The sequence below is a fragment of the Cyprinus carpio genome, chromosome A7 (assembly GCF_018340385.1).
Source record: "Cyprinus carpio isolate SPL01 chromosome A7, ASM1834038v1, whole genome shotgun sequence".
Lineage (NCBI taxonomy): Eukaryota > Metazoa > Chordata > Actinopteri > Cypriniformes > Cyprinidae > Cyprinus > Cyprinus carpio.
In genome coordinates, this window is record NC_056578.1 from 41198991 (window position 1) to 41216056 (window position 17066).

The 17066-nt window shown below is 37.5% G+C and overlaps 3 protein-coding genes across 3 annotated transcripts in view; all 3 read left to right on the forward strand.

Annotated features, from left to right (window-relative positions):
- Positions 1-898: 898 nt before the first annotated feature.
- LOC122145802 (group 3 secretory phospholipase A2-like) lies at positions 899-3312 on the forward strand. The gene is made up of 2 exons (XM_042761399.1): positions 899-2092; positions 3176-3312. The coding sequence occupies exons 1-2, from the start codon at positions 1570-1572 to the stop codon at positions 3310-3312; spliced, it is 660 nt and encodes a 219-aa protein (XP_042617333.1). The 5' UTR covers positions 899-1569.
- Positions 3313-4243: 931 nt separating this feature from the next.
- LOC122145484 lies at positions 4244-6377 on the forward strand. The gene is made up of 2 exons (XM_042759243.1): positions 4244-4371; positions 5437-6377. The coding sequence occupies exons 1-2, from the start codon at positions 4280-4282 to the stop codon at positions 6020-6022; spliced, it is 678 nt and encodes a 225-aa protein (XP_042615177.1). The 5' UTR covers positions 4244-4279; the 3' UTR covers positions 6023-6377.
- A 4800-nt stretch (positions 6378-11177) lies between these two features.
- Positions 11178-17066, forward strand: part of LOC109065520 (probable E3 ubiquitin-protein ligase HECTD4) — a 76401-nt gene continuing 70512 nt past the window's right edge. Inside the window, 3 exon segments of the mRNA XM_042761204.1 lie at positions 11178-11733; positions 14999-15600; positions 16815-16904. Coding sequence (XP_042617138.1) covers positions 11587-11733; positions 14999-15600; positions 16815-16904 — 839 coding nt within the window. The 5' untranslated portion in view covers positions 11178-11586.

Genomic DNA, 17066 nt, shown 5'->3' on the forward strand with positions numbered 1-17066 from the left:
CTCGAAGTCCCGTGGGAAATAGCTGTTCTTGAGTCTTTTGTCTTTGCATGGATGCTTCTGATGACATTAATTGATGTTATGCTTTCTGCATTGGAGAACATTAACAGCAAGAGATTTTTAGCACCAGTAAAAGAGTGCATGCCAGCTGAGATCTCTTTAATATCTCTAGTGTTTCTCCTTGACAGAAATTACCTTCATGTCCCTTTCTTTCTCAATATCCCATGATCTTAACAATGTGCCTGTCTATTAAGTGCCTACACATCATCACTTCCTCAGTCTTCTCCTTTGGTCGGTCATAGCGATGGATCGCTCTTATCCAGTCGTCTATCCACCATAATCAAAACAGCTTAAGGCTAGGCATATGCTTTGCCTTTGTCATTCTGTGCCGTCTGGCAATGACTTGTATATTCCATAATACCCTGATTTTTACAACAGAGAGACCAACTAGTCAAAATGTATTTATTCAAATTAGGATTGCAGCTCATCATAATTCAATATTGACTATCTAAAATATAATTATGAATAGTCAAACCAAAGCTTTAAATGATAATGCAGCTTGCCATATACAGTGCCTGCCAGATATGAAAGAAACATCATCATACTGTAAAAAAAAAAAAAAAAAAATCTCTTTACTGTAAAATAGCATAGTGGTCATACTTCATTACTACCAATATATTTTTCTTCTGGGAAAAAAAATCCCCCCCCCCCCAAAAAAAAAAAAAAAAAAAAAACAAAAATCAAAAAAATAAAATAAAATAAAATAAAAAATTAATAAATAAATAATAAAAACCAACCAACCAAAAAGTTCAAAGTTGTTTATAAAACCTGGCAACATACTGTAACATATTTTGTTACTAAAATCATGTGCTGCATTGCAATGTAACAGCCATTGTTGGGTGTAATGCATTAATTAGTAATTATTTACTGCTATTTAATTACTTATCCCTTGAAAAAGTAGAAATTAAAGGAGTACTCTTAATTTCATAGCCTTGTATTGTCGAGGTTGATGTGGGATTTAGAAAATAATTAGTAATAAGTAGCCTAATGCAATACTTTAAGAGAGTAATTAGTACAGTAATGTAATTACACTGCTGGAGATATAATTAGTAGGCTAGCTAGTAATTAATTGTTTTTTAGAGTAACTTACCCCACACTGCCAAAGTTATTTAGAAATCTGCTGTAATGAAGAAGTGAAACGAAACGATGCGTTAACATAATTTTAAATTGTGGTATCAAGGGCTTTTTGATTGATTTAATCGGTTAATTGGACTAAAAACCCTCGGTAAAAACAGAGTTTGGATGATTTCGAGTCATGTGACTTATCATTTCAGCTATAGCCTACATCAGTAACAAGTTTTAACATGCAGCTAACCCAAATTTCACTCCGACTGTGAAAGAACCGGTAAAAATACTCGTTCATTTTCATTTGACGGATGATTTTCACAATTCCTTCTTCATGCATGGGCTGAAGCAGACTTGATGGGGTTTATTCGCGTTGTGCATCAGCGTAAATCAAACACCAGCTGAACAATTAGTTCCAAATACGCGTCGATACGCGTCTCTGCAGCAATGTTACTACATCTCCAAGATACACGAATCGGAAGTCTGTTTCTTGCTGTTAATCTTTTAGTAGTGGGATACTGTTGCAGTGCGGTAACAATTCAGAAACCTGCACCATTTTGCATCCTCATTAAATCAGAACAAACGAGTTCTCAGGTGAGCTTTCTCATCCACTCACCGGACACCACAGCATCTCCTCTCTTTTACTGGAGCAAGTGGACATCAGAGAAACGCCTTGAAGGTTGTTTCATGAGTGGCGACGGGACACTGGTTACGCGTTATCGGTCACTCTGCCGTCAAGAGCGCGCACGGGACAATGAGAAACCACTGCACTTCAACTTAAGCGCGCTACTGGAAGATGCCAGTCTGTGTGACGTGAACACGTTTTTCAATTTCACTTTACACAAAGAACACATATCTCAAGGCCAGCAGATGGATTCAAGTGCAAAAAGTCGCCAAAAACGCGCGTGGGTTTTCCCGGGAACATTTTGGTGTGGACGCGGCACCAGCGCCAAGGACTATGAACAGCTGGGTAGGTGTGCATCCCTCAGTAAGCTGCCATTGGTCAGTTCACCACAGGAATCATTTGGTGTACGCTATTCTTTTTCGAAGATGGACATATTGTCCATGTATAAACTAATTTAGTCAAGTAATTTTGCTGTTCAAACCGGTACGAAATAAACCATGCATCCATCAGTCTTTTATTATTAAAATCTTTAATGGAATCAAAATGATTTATGATGAAGCATTTGTAAGAATAGTCATAAAGACAATGCACACGTTTATAAAACAATCTGTCATTTGAAATATTGATGGCAGTAGTAGCTTAAAACTATGTTGCAGGCACATGCAGAAAAAAAAAATCAGTTCAAATGACAGATTATTTTATAAACATGCTCATTTATATAAATATATAAATATATATTTATAAAGACAGATATTGCTATAACTTTCCTATATATAATATAGATATATATATAATATATATATATATATATAGTATATATATATATAGTATATATAGGTATATATATGTGTGTGTGTGTGTGTGTGTGTGTGTGTGTGTGTCCATAGAAACTATTTTAAATGTCAAATATAACAGCATTAAACACTAACATGTCTTTCCATATACAGTATATGGTGGAAAGTTTTACCGATAAAATTATCGGCGTGAAAATAAAAATCAAGGACAACGATAAGACAGAAATTACAAACTCAATTTATAGTAAAATCCGTCTTTACTTTCGTTATTTGCTATAGGCTACTTTCCAGAGATCTATAAATCAAAATGCAATTTTCGTGCCAAAGTGTGTGTGTATAGGCGTGGTGGAAATCTGTGAATGTATGGCGTGTTCACAAAAAGATGTGGGAGGTCCAGCAACATAGCCTGAAAATTACAGTGAGTAAATCAATATGATTACGGAGTGTGTCACAGAGGTCTTTACATGACAGTCAAGAACCGCGGTTTCTGTGCAAAATATCCCAGTGCGCTTTGCACGTGCAGTTTCATTGACAATTTATTTATTGAGATAAGTTGATTGCATAATATGACAGAGTTGTTAAGAATCAATATTTGTTATTATTGCATGTAATTATTTACATGTTGTTGTCTTAGGTATGTTTGTGCACGCAGATCGATGCTGTCGAGATCACGATCACTGTGAGCACATCATCCGCTCGTTTTCTGTGAACTTCGGGGTGTTCAACCCCACTCTGTTCACTCTCTCACACTGTGACTGTGACCGCAGGTGAGCACTGACTCACATTCCACAAGACAGGCATCTTCAGGTCCTCAGGGGAGACTCTTTAGAGTCATAACTCATCATCCTTCTGTCATAACTCATCTTTTCTGTTCATTCACCCCGTGCATTTTATCCCTATGGCACATAGGAGCATTATACTGTTTGTTTTAAGAGATACAGAATATACTGTATCTTTGCCCACATTTCGGTGAGAATGCATGACATTTATACATTTGTCATGTTTGCAACAGTCTTTTGAGTTATGACAATGTATAATGAAATTATGTTCGAACAACAAAGTATATTGAGTTGAAGGAACTTAACCTGTATCCAAACACATTTTGCAGTGTTATAAAGGTTTTAAATAAATTTTCCAATTATACCTTTTCATTTAAAAACAAGCACAGCACATGCTAAAAACTTATTTTGCATGTAAACCCCATGAAGCTTACATATAACAGAAACTTTTTTAAATGTCAAATAACAGCATTAAACACCATGTCTTTCAATTTACTGAGAAAAGAAAAACATAAAATAACATTAATTTAAAAATGTATTCTTCCTATTCAGTCCTATGCAAAGCATATGAACAAGAAATTGACTGCGAAATTTCAAAGTTATCAAGAAAGTTTCATTGCATTGAAAAAAAAAAAAACTAGAAATTTTAGTTTAAATTGCACATAATATTAAGCTGTGGTAAAGATTGATATGTGATATGTCAACAGAACTCATCAAAATAATATTTGCAACATAAAAAGTTAATTAAATCAATAAATTAGTTGCAACCATGCACTTGTTTCAGATTTGATTCAATAAAATTCCTGAATGTATGGATGTAAATACACTGTGTTTAATGGGAAGTAGCTGACATTGAGACAGATTTGTGACACTATAATGCAAATCATATTTATTTCTGTCTTGTCTCTTTTTTTAGATTTAAACAATGCCTTCTCAGTGGTAATGACACCATCTCCAACATGGTGGGCTACAGTTTCTTCAACATCCTGAAGCTCCGCTGCTTTGAGCTGATCCAAAGGAGGCAATGCACACAGTACAACTGGTTTGGATTGTGAGTGCAGTAAATGAAATCATGCATTCCAGAAATTATGCTTCATGCTTTTTTTCCCTGCTTGCATATATTTGTTTGGACATGATAATCATGGTATTGAATTGTATAGGGTGCGTTTCAGTGGGAGGACGTTACCTATATACAGGTTAGAAGCAAATAAATCCTTGAGTCAAGTCTCAAGTTGCAGTGCACAATATAAAACAAGACAAGTCAAGGCTATGGCTCACCTCAAGCAAGTCATGTTGAGTCCTGCGTAGAAAGTCACTTTAAAAAAAACATGCAAGAGTTACATTTTTATAAGAATGTTCTAACAATCAAATAATCAAAATCAAAACAGTCTGAACATGAGCAGAGTCACTGTGTAACAAGTAAAAGTGTCTCTCTTTTTTCCACTCCACTGCCCTCTGTCTTACTTTTTGTTTTTTCACAGCGCTGCTTTAAATTGTTTTTCTATATAAATATGTGCTAGACGGATGTGTTTGAACATTGTGCTTGCATCTTGTAATGCAGCGATTTTAAAACACACCTGAAGACTTTGTAGTCACCGCCTTTCATCAGCACTGCAGCTCTGCAGTTGGATATTGTGTGCCGTCCTGTGATTTTGTTTTTGTGTGTGTCACTCGGAAGTGAAAAAGACTCAAGCACTTCTCATCTGGACATTTAAAGTTCATTTCAGATGATTGACATCACATAATCCACTGGTATTTGGTGCTGTGTGTGAATAGTAACTTGACAATAAAAAAAGATAGCCGTTGCTTGTGTGCACAGCAGATGATGTATCAAAAAAGATAACCGTTGCTTGTGTGCACAGCAGATGATGTATCAAAACATTTTGTATTAATTTATTTTGTTTTATTTTTGAAGGCTTTTGTTGTGTGTGGGATGATTTTTCTGTCTGGCAGAATGTCAAAAAGATTTTATTGTTACCTTATCTATTTCCCATTCACTGTGCAACTTGTTCATTATCTTTTTTTGTAGTGAATCCTATCTGACACAAATGTTTTGTTTTGTCTATTGGCCTCTAGCCCAGAAATACACTTGTGCTTTTTCGATCTCTTCCTGCAGGTGCACAATGGTCCAGACTGCACCTGTGGCAGTATTGAAAGATTCAACACCGTACAATTCTACCAGTCTGACTAATGAGAACAGCGGCACCATTGACCTTTCATGCAATGAAGTGCCAATCAAACGGTCACAAAGTGGCAAACAAAGAACCTCTAAACCGAAACGAATTCAATTTGCAAAGGATCGAAAAACCTGCGCTCCAGTGGACTATGCAAAAGGGGAAACGTTTCAGCTAAGTCAAAAGTTGGTGAGCCAAATTGAAAAAAGGAATAAACTACAAACAAATGGAAATGGAAAAGGAAGAAAGAAGTCACTCGTTTCCCAAAGGAATGCATCCAGAGAAGAAAAGAAAATGGTAACTCAGAAGTTCAAAATGGAAACTACTCTTCAAAGCACCCACAGAACCCCAAAAGCAAGTGTCACTCACTCCCCCTCAACCTCATCTAAAACGAAATTACTTACGGGCACTCGGTCCAAACAAATGTCCATAGCTAAATCAGAAGCAAGGACACTTCAAAATAAGAGAAAAAGAGGAAAAAAGAAAAAGCCCCACAAGGAAAAACGAATTCAAACCCCGAAACCATGATGAGTTAAGAGACAATTCTTTAATGCATGAACAGACTGAAAAGTGTGCATTAAATGTGCATTAAGTGTCAGAAGGTCACAATTATCAAGTGAGATCATTGCTCTTTTATACACAGTCTGTAGTGACTTTTACAATGTAGTTTAAGCAGGTGCCAATTAATAAAACAATACTAAGCAATGATACTTAATGTTTTTAAATGTATATATTTACCAACAAACTCAGTATATGCACATACACTTATCTGCATGTTCTAATGCTGTTATTAATAAAAAGCAAATGACTCAATGAATTGCAATAGCTTCTGTATTATAATTTGGACTTATTTTACAAATTAAATGTAATATATATATAATTTTATTGTATCTGCACAATTTAAATATTCCTAAAACAAGAAGAAATCCAGATTGTGGTGGGCGACACTACTAAATTTATGGTGGCTGCATTTGAACCACAGCCCAGATTTGGGTTTCACTGGCATACAGTATTTCAAAATTAAGTGTTTAAGAATATATTGTGTAACCCAGGTTACTAGTACATCAAAGCAGACACAGAAATAACATCATTAATTCTGTCTGCTTCTATCTACTAGTAACCTGGGTTACAATGGGCTCAGTGATATTAAACAAGCTCACAGTTGCTACAATAAAAGGCTTGCAGGTAAACTGTAAAATTACAGAATACATCTGACAATATTAATGTACCAGTTCTGTGATTATGCTGTATGTGGTAATTCTGTGAGGACAAAATTTGGCATGGCATATTGTCAAGGAAATAAAGGTAAATAAAGCATTTTACAAGCAACACTGCAAACATTCTCTCAGAGTTTCTGATACTGAACAGTTACACAAGCAATAAATAACACACAGCAATTTACAGCTGAGAATACTATACTTTTTTTTTTTTTTGATTGTGTCATGTAACCCCTTTGTTTGATATTTATAGCCTACACTGTACATGTTTCATTGTCCATTGTCTAGCTTTGTTCCCTGTGGTGAGTTTGTTTTCATGGTCATGGTCATTTCATGTTTTTAATCAAGCCAAGGTTTTTTTTTTTTTTGATTGTATTTGTTTTTGTTTTGATTGTAATGAAATTTTTTTCGTTTAGGCTAGGTTGTTTGGATTGTTACACTTTGAAAGAAGATGACCAAACAAATACACCCCAAATGTTTTTTTTTTTTTTACCAAACAAATTTTTTTTTTTTTTTTTTTGCAAACTGTGCATTGTTTGCAGGTAACGATGAAATCTTTAAATGAAAAAGAAATGTGGCAATGTATTTAAAATGTACTCATGTTGTGTTTAAACTGTGCATGTGTTTTTGTGTGCAATTGTGCAAAAAAAGTTTATCGTGCATCACGTCTGAGAACTGCATCTATTCTTTCCACAAAGTCTAAACTGCATTTGCAGTTTGTGGAATCCTCCTGCAGATGCCATCAAAATACATGTTGTAAATCTAAAGTAACAAAACCATTTAATTAGTCTAGTAAGAAATTGGTCTTTTTTTAGAGAAAGGGGAAAAAGCATTAAAGTCAAAAAAGTTTAACTGCATGCTTGTTTTTGTTTGTTGTTTTCAAGAGCCACACAATACTAATTTAAATAATAACTGTGTCCTCCTAAAATGTCAGTATCATTATATTTTTGTTATCGTCTTGGGTGAAAAAGTGAATGTAATAAAAGAGTCAAGTACATAATGAAGGTAATGTTAACTGAAAGGTTGAACTTTGTTCTTAGGAAAAGGGCATTTATCATAAACACCAAGTCAGGGAAATGAAGTCACATTTTTATTACAGTATACAGCTTGCCAATTATTAACTTATTACCATTTCTGCAATGGTTTGATAAAACAGTGTTTTGATAAATCTATAAAGTACAAGCAACTGCTGGAGCCACTTTAACTTGACATGAATAGTTCCAATGCCTAATTGTAGAAACCTAGAATATTAATACACTGTAGAATTGAAGAATTAAATGTATATTATAAAATGAATGTCAAAATTTTTCTAGCTCAGGTTTAGATCTCTTATACCAAAAGTGCTCATTTGTTAACAAAATTATAACAGACCATTGTTATAACAGTAGATATGAAGCAAAAATAATTCCAGTTTGTGTTAATATTTCATAGGGACAGACATTAATGAAACATCCAGTACACTCATGCTGCTGTCTAACATTTACCAACCTCGCAGCAGTTTCCTTCTGCTAAAATATTTGATACTTTTGATATGCTGTCTGACAGAATCTTGGCATGAAGTAGACTACTATGAGCATAATCCTCGCCTGAAGTGTCAGGAAATAAGTGTTGCTGCAATTTACTGCGGTATGCTTGGTATCACTCATACAGCAGGATAAACACTTCGTTCATTTGAAGTTCTCGCCAGACGGATTTTCTCAAAGACAGCAGAAGATAACATCACAGTATTACATTCAATGATCAGCTTCATTCCTTTACTGCTGTAGAATGAGCTTACAAAATGTGTTACAGCCTCAAAATTATCAACATCTTCTAAAATGTGGCCTTTAAGTCACTTAAACCTAATTTGAGTTAGCAAACCCATTCCATACATGTCAAAAAGTCCAAGAAAAATCTGACTGACCGCTAGTTATTTTTACGAGGTTTGCACTAGAAATGTAGTAAGACCGTGATATTTAAAGGCCAAGTTCAGTATCCACCTTATTGATTATGCATACTTTGCACAGGCAAGCAGATGAACCCAGAATATAAACGCAGTGCGCAAAGTTTCACATTAAAGGGGTCATATGATGCGATTTCAGCTTTTCCTTTCTCTTTGGAGTGTTACAAGCTCTTGGTGAATAAAGAAGATCTGTGAAGTTGCAAAGACTGAAGTCTCAAATCCAAAGAGATATTCTTTATAAAATTTAAGAGTCAACCACGCCCCCCTGAAACGGTTCGTTCTAACTCGCCCCCACATCTCTACGTCACTATGTGGGAAGATTTACATAACACCGCCCAGATGTTCACGCAAATTAAGGAGGCATAACTTTTATTCTCTCTGTTGCCGCCGGCGCCATGTTGTTGAGACGCGGTTTTGTTGTTAAAGCAAAACTACTTTGTTTGGTCTTCCAAAAGAGGACACAAGTAGAAATCAGTGGTTAAGTTGTATTTACAACACTGTTCCAGAATAGTTCAACCCAAATATTCCGATGTGTGCTGCGCATTTTATGGAGGATTAGGACTGTTTCCTGTGAGAGTAGCCTACAATGCTTCTGTGGCACAACGGCTGTTTCTATAAAGTTGGGTAGTACAAACTTTGCTTCTGACTCACAGCCTGTAAGTACGTTTTTTATATTTAAATAATTTACCAATGATGATTCACACGTGAGTTTTGAGCTGTTTAGAGTAGGCTTGTTGTTTGTTGTTTCTCAGATCACAAATGCAGACATGGTTTTATGTTTACGCAGCACGATATGCAATGCAACGCATAAAAAGACAGTACAAGTCATTATAATCAGTAATTATGTCCCCACTGGATGCAACAAATGCCTCGTTTGTAATGGGTTTTATTAGTTTTGTCTTGTCTAGTGATGTCCGGATCACGAACGAATCTTTCTATTTAACCGGATCTTCTTAATGTACCGGTCGAACCAGTTCACCAAATCTTTCTGAATCGTTTGAAATGGTTCACGTCTCCAGTACAGTTATTCGGTTTGTAAACGTGCCTTACACTCCCTCTTACTCGAAATAAATCAATATCCCGAATTATTCAGTTAATATGAAGGTACATTGACTGAACTGCTAACAGAAAGCGATGATGGGATGTGCTCGAGAGGAGCAGCTGGACTGAGTCTCGTGCTGCTGGGACACGCGTCACAGTACGGTGAGGGGCGTAACATTTCCGCCACATGCTTGAGGCGTTCGGCCAATCACAACGCTGTGGATAGCTGGCCAATCAGAGCACACCTCGCTTTTCAGAGCGATGAACTTTGTAAAAATCAATACGTTTGAGAAGGCGGGGCATAAAGGAGAAAATATAATGTTCATTATATAGAAAATAATGTTTTTTTTTTTACCTTAAACAGCATAAACACATTGCATTACACCAAACACACCAAATAATGTTCTTTTTAGCAGCATCATATGACCCCTTTAAATGTTTTCCCGTAGCAAACCGTTATAAAGAAAATACGTAACCATTTAGCGCATTGCGTTCATATTCCCAGCTCATCTGCTTTGCCTGTATAAAGTAGGCCCTATACGCATCATTAAAAAGGTGAGCATTGAATGTGACCTTTGTTTTAAAGGCGCTTAAAGTGTTTTCACATAAAACGCTTTAGAATGTCACACAATTTTTAATGGAAGTATTGTGGTGAGTGTTTTATATGTATACATCTGAAAGACATGTTTTTTTTTGGAGTGTTTGCTCATCTGCAAAACGTCAAGTGTTGGGCGTAACACATTGCAAGTAACATAAGTTACGTAATCGGATTACTTTTTTCAAGTAACTATTTAAGTAACCCATTACTTTTTAATTTACAAGGAAATATCTGAGTTATGTTTTCATAAACTGTCTATTGACTGAGAACACTCCTGTCCTCATGTAGAGAGAAGTCTCGAGTCAGCGCAGAAGCGTTGTGCACGCCGTGCGAACATGACTACTGTATTTCTACACTAAATGTGAACATGCATTACTCATAAACCGATTCAGTATTCCTCAAAATGAATAAAAACAGTGAAATGCAAACTCAGCATAGGAGCAAACCTGGAATAATTAAATATATGCCAAATAAGATCTCACTTTATTAACCAGTGTCTTCGCTGCTGACCTTCAATGATCCAATTCAACCTTAATAATAAGCGAAAATGACTTTAGATAAACATAACATTTGTTTCCTTTTTTTTATTGCTGAAAAGAGAAAAAAACGAGCCCGGCCCAGACGAGCCAAAGTAACGCAAAAGTAACGTAATGCATTACGTTCCATAAAAAGTAACGCGTTACTTTTAAAAGTAACATTTTCCCCAACACTGTCTATAGGACGTTTCTATAAGTGTCTGCTAAATGAATAAATGCAAATGTTTCCTATCAGATGTCAAATAGATCTTATTTAGAATGCATGTAAAACTGACATCTATTATACAAAGCAGATGCTTTCCAGATGACGAAGACACCTTTAACAGACATCTTGAAGACGCACCTGCCGGTGTTTATCTTATATACGCCGCAGTGTGACTAAATTGGTTTAGTATCGCGTCTGACTGACAGCTGGAAAAGGTTTGTGCCACTGAAGCGCCGTTAATTCGGTTCCGGTCAGCGGATATCAGTTCAGGAACTGTCTGCGAAATTGTGTTAAGTTTGGAAAGAGCGACATTCGTCCCGGTGTCACGCCCACCTTTCCGAAAACCCCGGAGCCTATCGAGCTGAGAGGCCGGCGGATCGATCCGCAGCGAGGCCTCGCACACATCTGCGCCCCGTAGTGCCCGAGCGCGCCCAGTGATGATGCGTTTCTCAGGGAGCAGGACATCTGTCGCCGGCTCGCGCTGAACCAGATTCCGTCGCGCGCCCAGTTTGATGTGTGACCACTTCGCCCGTTTTCCTCGGAGGAGAAAGCGATGGGATCGGGCGCCGTGGATTCTTCCCAGTGGCTGTCAGTGAAGGAAGAGACTATTTTCCTCCACGACGGACTGATTCGGGTCACGGACCTCGCGGAGCTGCCCAGCGAAATCGGAGTAACCGAACAAGGCGAATCCGAGCAGGAGGTGTGCATTCATCACAGCGGTTTTACGATTAGCCTCGAACTTAATTAGCTTAACGCCGAAGTTAACTCGGCCCGCCCGGATAGCTAATATTCTGCAGAAACACGCTTGTCAGATAGCAGCCTGCTAACGATAAAACGTATTTTCGGTGTTTATTCAAGTCGTTTAAAGCGCATCTCGAGGTTTTCCGGTCGTTCGTTGATGTAAACACGCTCAGCCTGTTATTAGCCGTGTCGAATATTAGCGCTACAAATAACGCCCAGTCGATTCGCGTCGATGTCAGCGAAGCTTATAAGGTTGTTAATGTACATGTTTATGTCGGATATCACGAGAGGCGCACAGTTTTTGTGCGTCTCCGGCGTTAGTTTGACGCGTTAGCATAGCTTCGACAGACAGGCTAATGTTAGTAGCAGGAGTTGAATCTCTCGCTGGCGTGTGGCAGCTATCGACCCGCTCTCTGTATACAGGGTTCATGTTACACTCTAAGGTGCAAACCACATGTGTTCAACACAATGCTCGGAATACGACAGCCTGTAGACATATAGCCTCGGCTAAAGGGCGTTGTTAGGCGACATACTCTCTGTGTGTCCCAGCTCGCACACCATCCACCCTAAATAGTCTCCGAGATTAGAATTAGTGTGCCCCAGATAGTGTAGTGGCTTACTGGGTTTGTGTGGACTAATACGATTCTCGTATGATTCAGACACAGATGTTTCCTTTAATGTCTTGTGTATTGTATGCATCTTATATTGGAGGAAATGTCACAGTGTCACTTGAGTCTCTAGCTGACACTTATCATATTTACACACCTAAATATGATCATCCTTGTACGAGAGTCCCCCATCCTGAAATTTAAAAGATCTCTCGATAGTTTCTCCCACGAAGATCCAGTTTATATCGTGAAATATGCATTAAATATTACTTTGCAAATGAGTTACGTTATCATGTTTTACATTATTACTGATTATAGTACTTTACTCTACCATCTGGTGCACACTTCGATTTTTTTGGTTAATTAAGTGCACCATCCAGGTATTGCATAAAGTCACACATTATGCATACTATGAAATAGCATAGAATAATGCACAGACTGAGATGCATCTGCTGTCGGGGCCCGTCTCAATACCACACTTGATCACTTGTCTACACACACGCTTTGGTTTCCCGATGGGACACACTTACAGTGTTGTATGAATGCAGGTAGTTTCTTACAGCGCTATTATTTGCACATTTTGGTGTTCAGAACTTTTCACTTTAAATTAAATAGCCATAATTATGAATTTAATGCTGCGTTCAAGTGCGGGTCTCTGTCATCACGAATCACGGTATGTCATGCATTCATGTCGGAAACATAACGTTGGAGTCAACAATAAACGCCAAGTACCTGGTACTGTTTTTTGTTTGTTTTCCTTCTCTTTCTTTAGATCCATCTGGTTGTTGTTCCTCTTGTTTGTTGGCTTCTTGCTGTTTCAGTGTTTGTGTTTCATATAAATGTCATTGTGCACTTCCAGTCTGCTGCATGTTTTGATCACATACAGCTTGTCAAATGCCAATTATTTTATCAGATTTTTTTTAAACGTCTGTGTTTTAATTTGAAAGGTGGAAAAGCACACGTGTAGCAACACTGAATCTTTTGATTCAGTTTTTTTTCTTAAAGTGAAAAGTTCAGAACATCAGTGTGACATCAATGAGTCTAAAGTTTGATGAATGAAAACAACGCAGTCTGCAAGATTAGAAAGCGCCATTATATGTCCCTGGACCACAAAACCAGTCTTAAGTGTCAGTTTTACAAAATTGAGATTTATACATCGAGATACAACTATCTGAATATCTGGAATCTGAGGGTGCAAAAAAAAAAAAAAAAAAATCAAAATATTGAGAAAATCGCCTTTAAATTTGTCCAGATTAAGTTCTTAGCAATTCATATTACTAATCAAAAATTAAGTTTTGAAATATTTACGGTAGAAAATGTACAAAATATCTTCATGGAACATGATCTTTACTTAATATCCTAATGATTTTTGGCATAAAAGAAAAATCTATAATTTTGACCCATACAATGTATTTTTGGCTATTGCTACAAATATACCCCAGAGACTTAAGACTGCTTTTGTGCTCCAGGGTCACATATACTATGCAATTGCTCTATATTCAGCATAGATGTCGAACCACTAAAACACAAACTACTAATAAAATATCTAAACAATGGATCTTGCAGCTTAGGGTGAAGTTGGCACATTATGAATCAATGTTTTGGGACAAATATAAATCGAAAACTGTGACGGTGTTCAGTGTCATTTGTTGTGGATTGGACTAAACCGGTTGCTTTTGTGTGCAGCTTGGAAAGGGAAAGACGTGTTGTTTTGTGCTGTTCATCAGTGAAGAGTCAGATGTTTATTGAGTAACGGCATGGACTTCTGATTCAGTTCTTTCAGTTATGTCCATCTTGAAATTAAGCAAGTTTTGCGTCCTACTTTTAACCGCAGCCAGTCAAATTTGTCATTTGTCATGGGATTTTTTGTTTTACTAGTTCGATAGAACAACTCTTATTGTGAGATATATCATTATTAACCAACATTTTAAGAATATTGTGATAAAATTAATAATGGTTTGTCTTTTTAAGTCCATGACGTGATTTATACGATTTATGTTTCACAGAATTTCTGTTAAGGGAGCATCTGTTTATTCAAGTACTACTGAGTGTCACACTTTCACCCTTTTTTACTGTTTTTAATCTATGCTGTTTAACTTTTAAAATATTGCAGGATATTTAAAAAAAGGTTAAGTATAACTATTATTGTAATAATTGCAATTGAAGTCACTTACAAAATTATTATTTATCTGAACAAAGGCTATTATTTAGATCTAAAACATTATTTATACAGTGGACAAAATTATTTTTTATTTTTTATTTTAATCAATTTCTGTGTGATTTTTATATCTATCTATCTATCTATCTATCTATCTATCTATCTATCTATCTATCTATCTATCTATCTATATATATTATTTGTTTTGGCCAATGAATTAATAAATAGCATTAATAATTCCACTAATAATTTTGCGGATGTGTTCCCATTCTAGCTCTTAAAGGGGGCCCACATACTTAGTCATTTAATTTTTTTTCACAAGGTGTCCACTTGAAATGTTAGACACAGTCCCTGAATTTGACAGCATTGAAGCGAGTAGCTAATTTTAGATGAACCTGATGAAGGTCTTGTGCCAAAATAGGCTTCAGGTTTTTCTGTGCCATTCTGTGCTCTTGCAGATCTTGACGTTTGAGACCAAGAACCCAGTGGAGCTCGCAGAGCGCCTGCGAGCCGTCTGTGGAAACCAGAGCAACGCTTACACCAGACTTTTGGAGTACCGTCTCAATGCTCTGCGTGGACTGTGGGGGGCGCAGCGGCAGCTGGCCCTGGAGGAGCAGCAGGAGCATGACGGGGGGTCGTCCCGGGGGAGCGCCGGAGGGGCCGACGACGAGACGCTGGCCCTGCTTAAGCGACAGGGCTTCCTGCAGCCTCAACATCACCACCATCCTCACCACCCTCCGATGGCCGCCGGCACCGATCAGGCGCCGTTTACCTCACGCGTCGGCCTCCTGTTGGTCTTTCCACTCCTGCAGTCACAAACTCGGCACGACCCTGCGCTCTGCGGCGTCACCGCCGAGGTCCTGCTCGCGTGTCTGCGTGACTGCCAGCCGCTCAGCCTGGGCAAGGAGCCTGCAGACTGCCTTAATGGCCTGGAGAGGCTGCTTTGCTCCTGGTTGGAGGAGAGGAGTGAGCCGGAGGGAGCGGCACAGGCGAGACCACTGCTGACCCAACAGCAGAGGCAGAACGCCGCAGCTGCTCTAGTGGCTCTGTCATGTGCAAGGTGAGCGCAGTACAACGCCTACTCGTTTCTAGCCTTTATGCAGAGCCTTTAGTCTCTTTGCAATACTTTGCAAAATCAATGTTGGCTGTCAAAAAAATTCTAATTTTGAATATTCGTCGAATTTAAAATAAAAATCCACATTTTTTGTACAAACATTTAAATTGCATATTGTTTCAACTTTTTAATGGCAGTTATGTTTCTACATTAGTTTGTTGTTGAAATATAAACATTTAAAATATAAAACTTGTTGCCAAATTTATTCAAACATACATTAAATAATGAAGACAACGGGTTGAGTAAAAAGATAATGAATATGTAATATAGTGCATATATTTACCAAAATGCATCTCTCTAGAGTTTTATTTTTTTCTAGCGGACTATTGCGTTTATGTTTTAGTTATGGACGTTTAATGGTATTGGTTTGTATTTTGTTATATTACTAAACTGTGGGTTATGTGGTTAGTGGTGGATATATGTCACCTGTTTTCAAATGCACCGGGAGTTAATACACAGAGCCGTAGTTCACTGACAAGCTATGCAATATTCTGTTCATAATTGAGATTAATCGCATTCGATTATGAACACGATATTGCGTAGCTTGTCAGTGAACTACGGCTCTGTGTATGAACTCCCGGTGCATTTGAAAACAGGTGACGGATATTTACCGCTAATCACAGAACCGGCTTTACTGATGAGACACGCATGACAAATGCATGCGATTAATTGTGCAGCCCTATTATGGACAGTGAATGTCTTTCTAAAGGTAAATGTGATGTGACATAACTTACTGATGTCTTTCTGTGGCTGAAACACTGATTGAGTGATTATATGAGACATGATTGATTTTAGTCAATTGTTCTGTTTCTTTCAACACCTTCTGATACCCATGTCATGTTTATTTGGTGCTATAACTAATAGTAAAGAGGAAGAGATGATCGACATTTTTGTGTCTCAGTCCAGTTGCCCCAGTTGTCAAGTATGGTACTCTTAATGTATGTTTGGCTCTTTTAAACAATCAGATTATACAGTCGATCATAAATGGTAAGCTGAGACACACTGGCACTTTACTAAAGTGTCTCAGTGCCTCTCCTTCAAGCTCTTTTGATCTGATATGTCTAGGAAGGAGTCTCTTTTGATTTCATGCCTTTGTGCATCACTATATCAGTCAAAAAAGGAAGGAAAATACAGCAAGGAAACTCTGTCTGTGTTTGCAGGGGTTCCCTCAAGACGTTCATTCACACTGTCCACCTGCTGCAGAAACAGACAGACCTGGGTCAGCTTCCAGTGGCGGATGTCCTCTACAGGTACGATTACTGTCTGTGAAGACACATTAAACTGCTTCTGTTAACTCTTACGAATGGTGCAGAATAAACAGGGTGAGGAATTATTAACCCGTTTTAAAACTGTAACTTTACTAGACGGAGTTGTGTCTTCATGTCGAATGTGTTTTATGAAAGGATTTACTG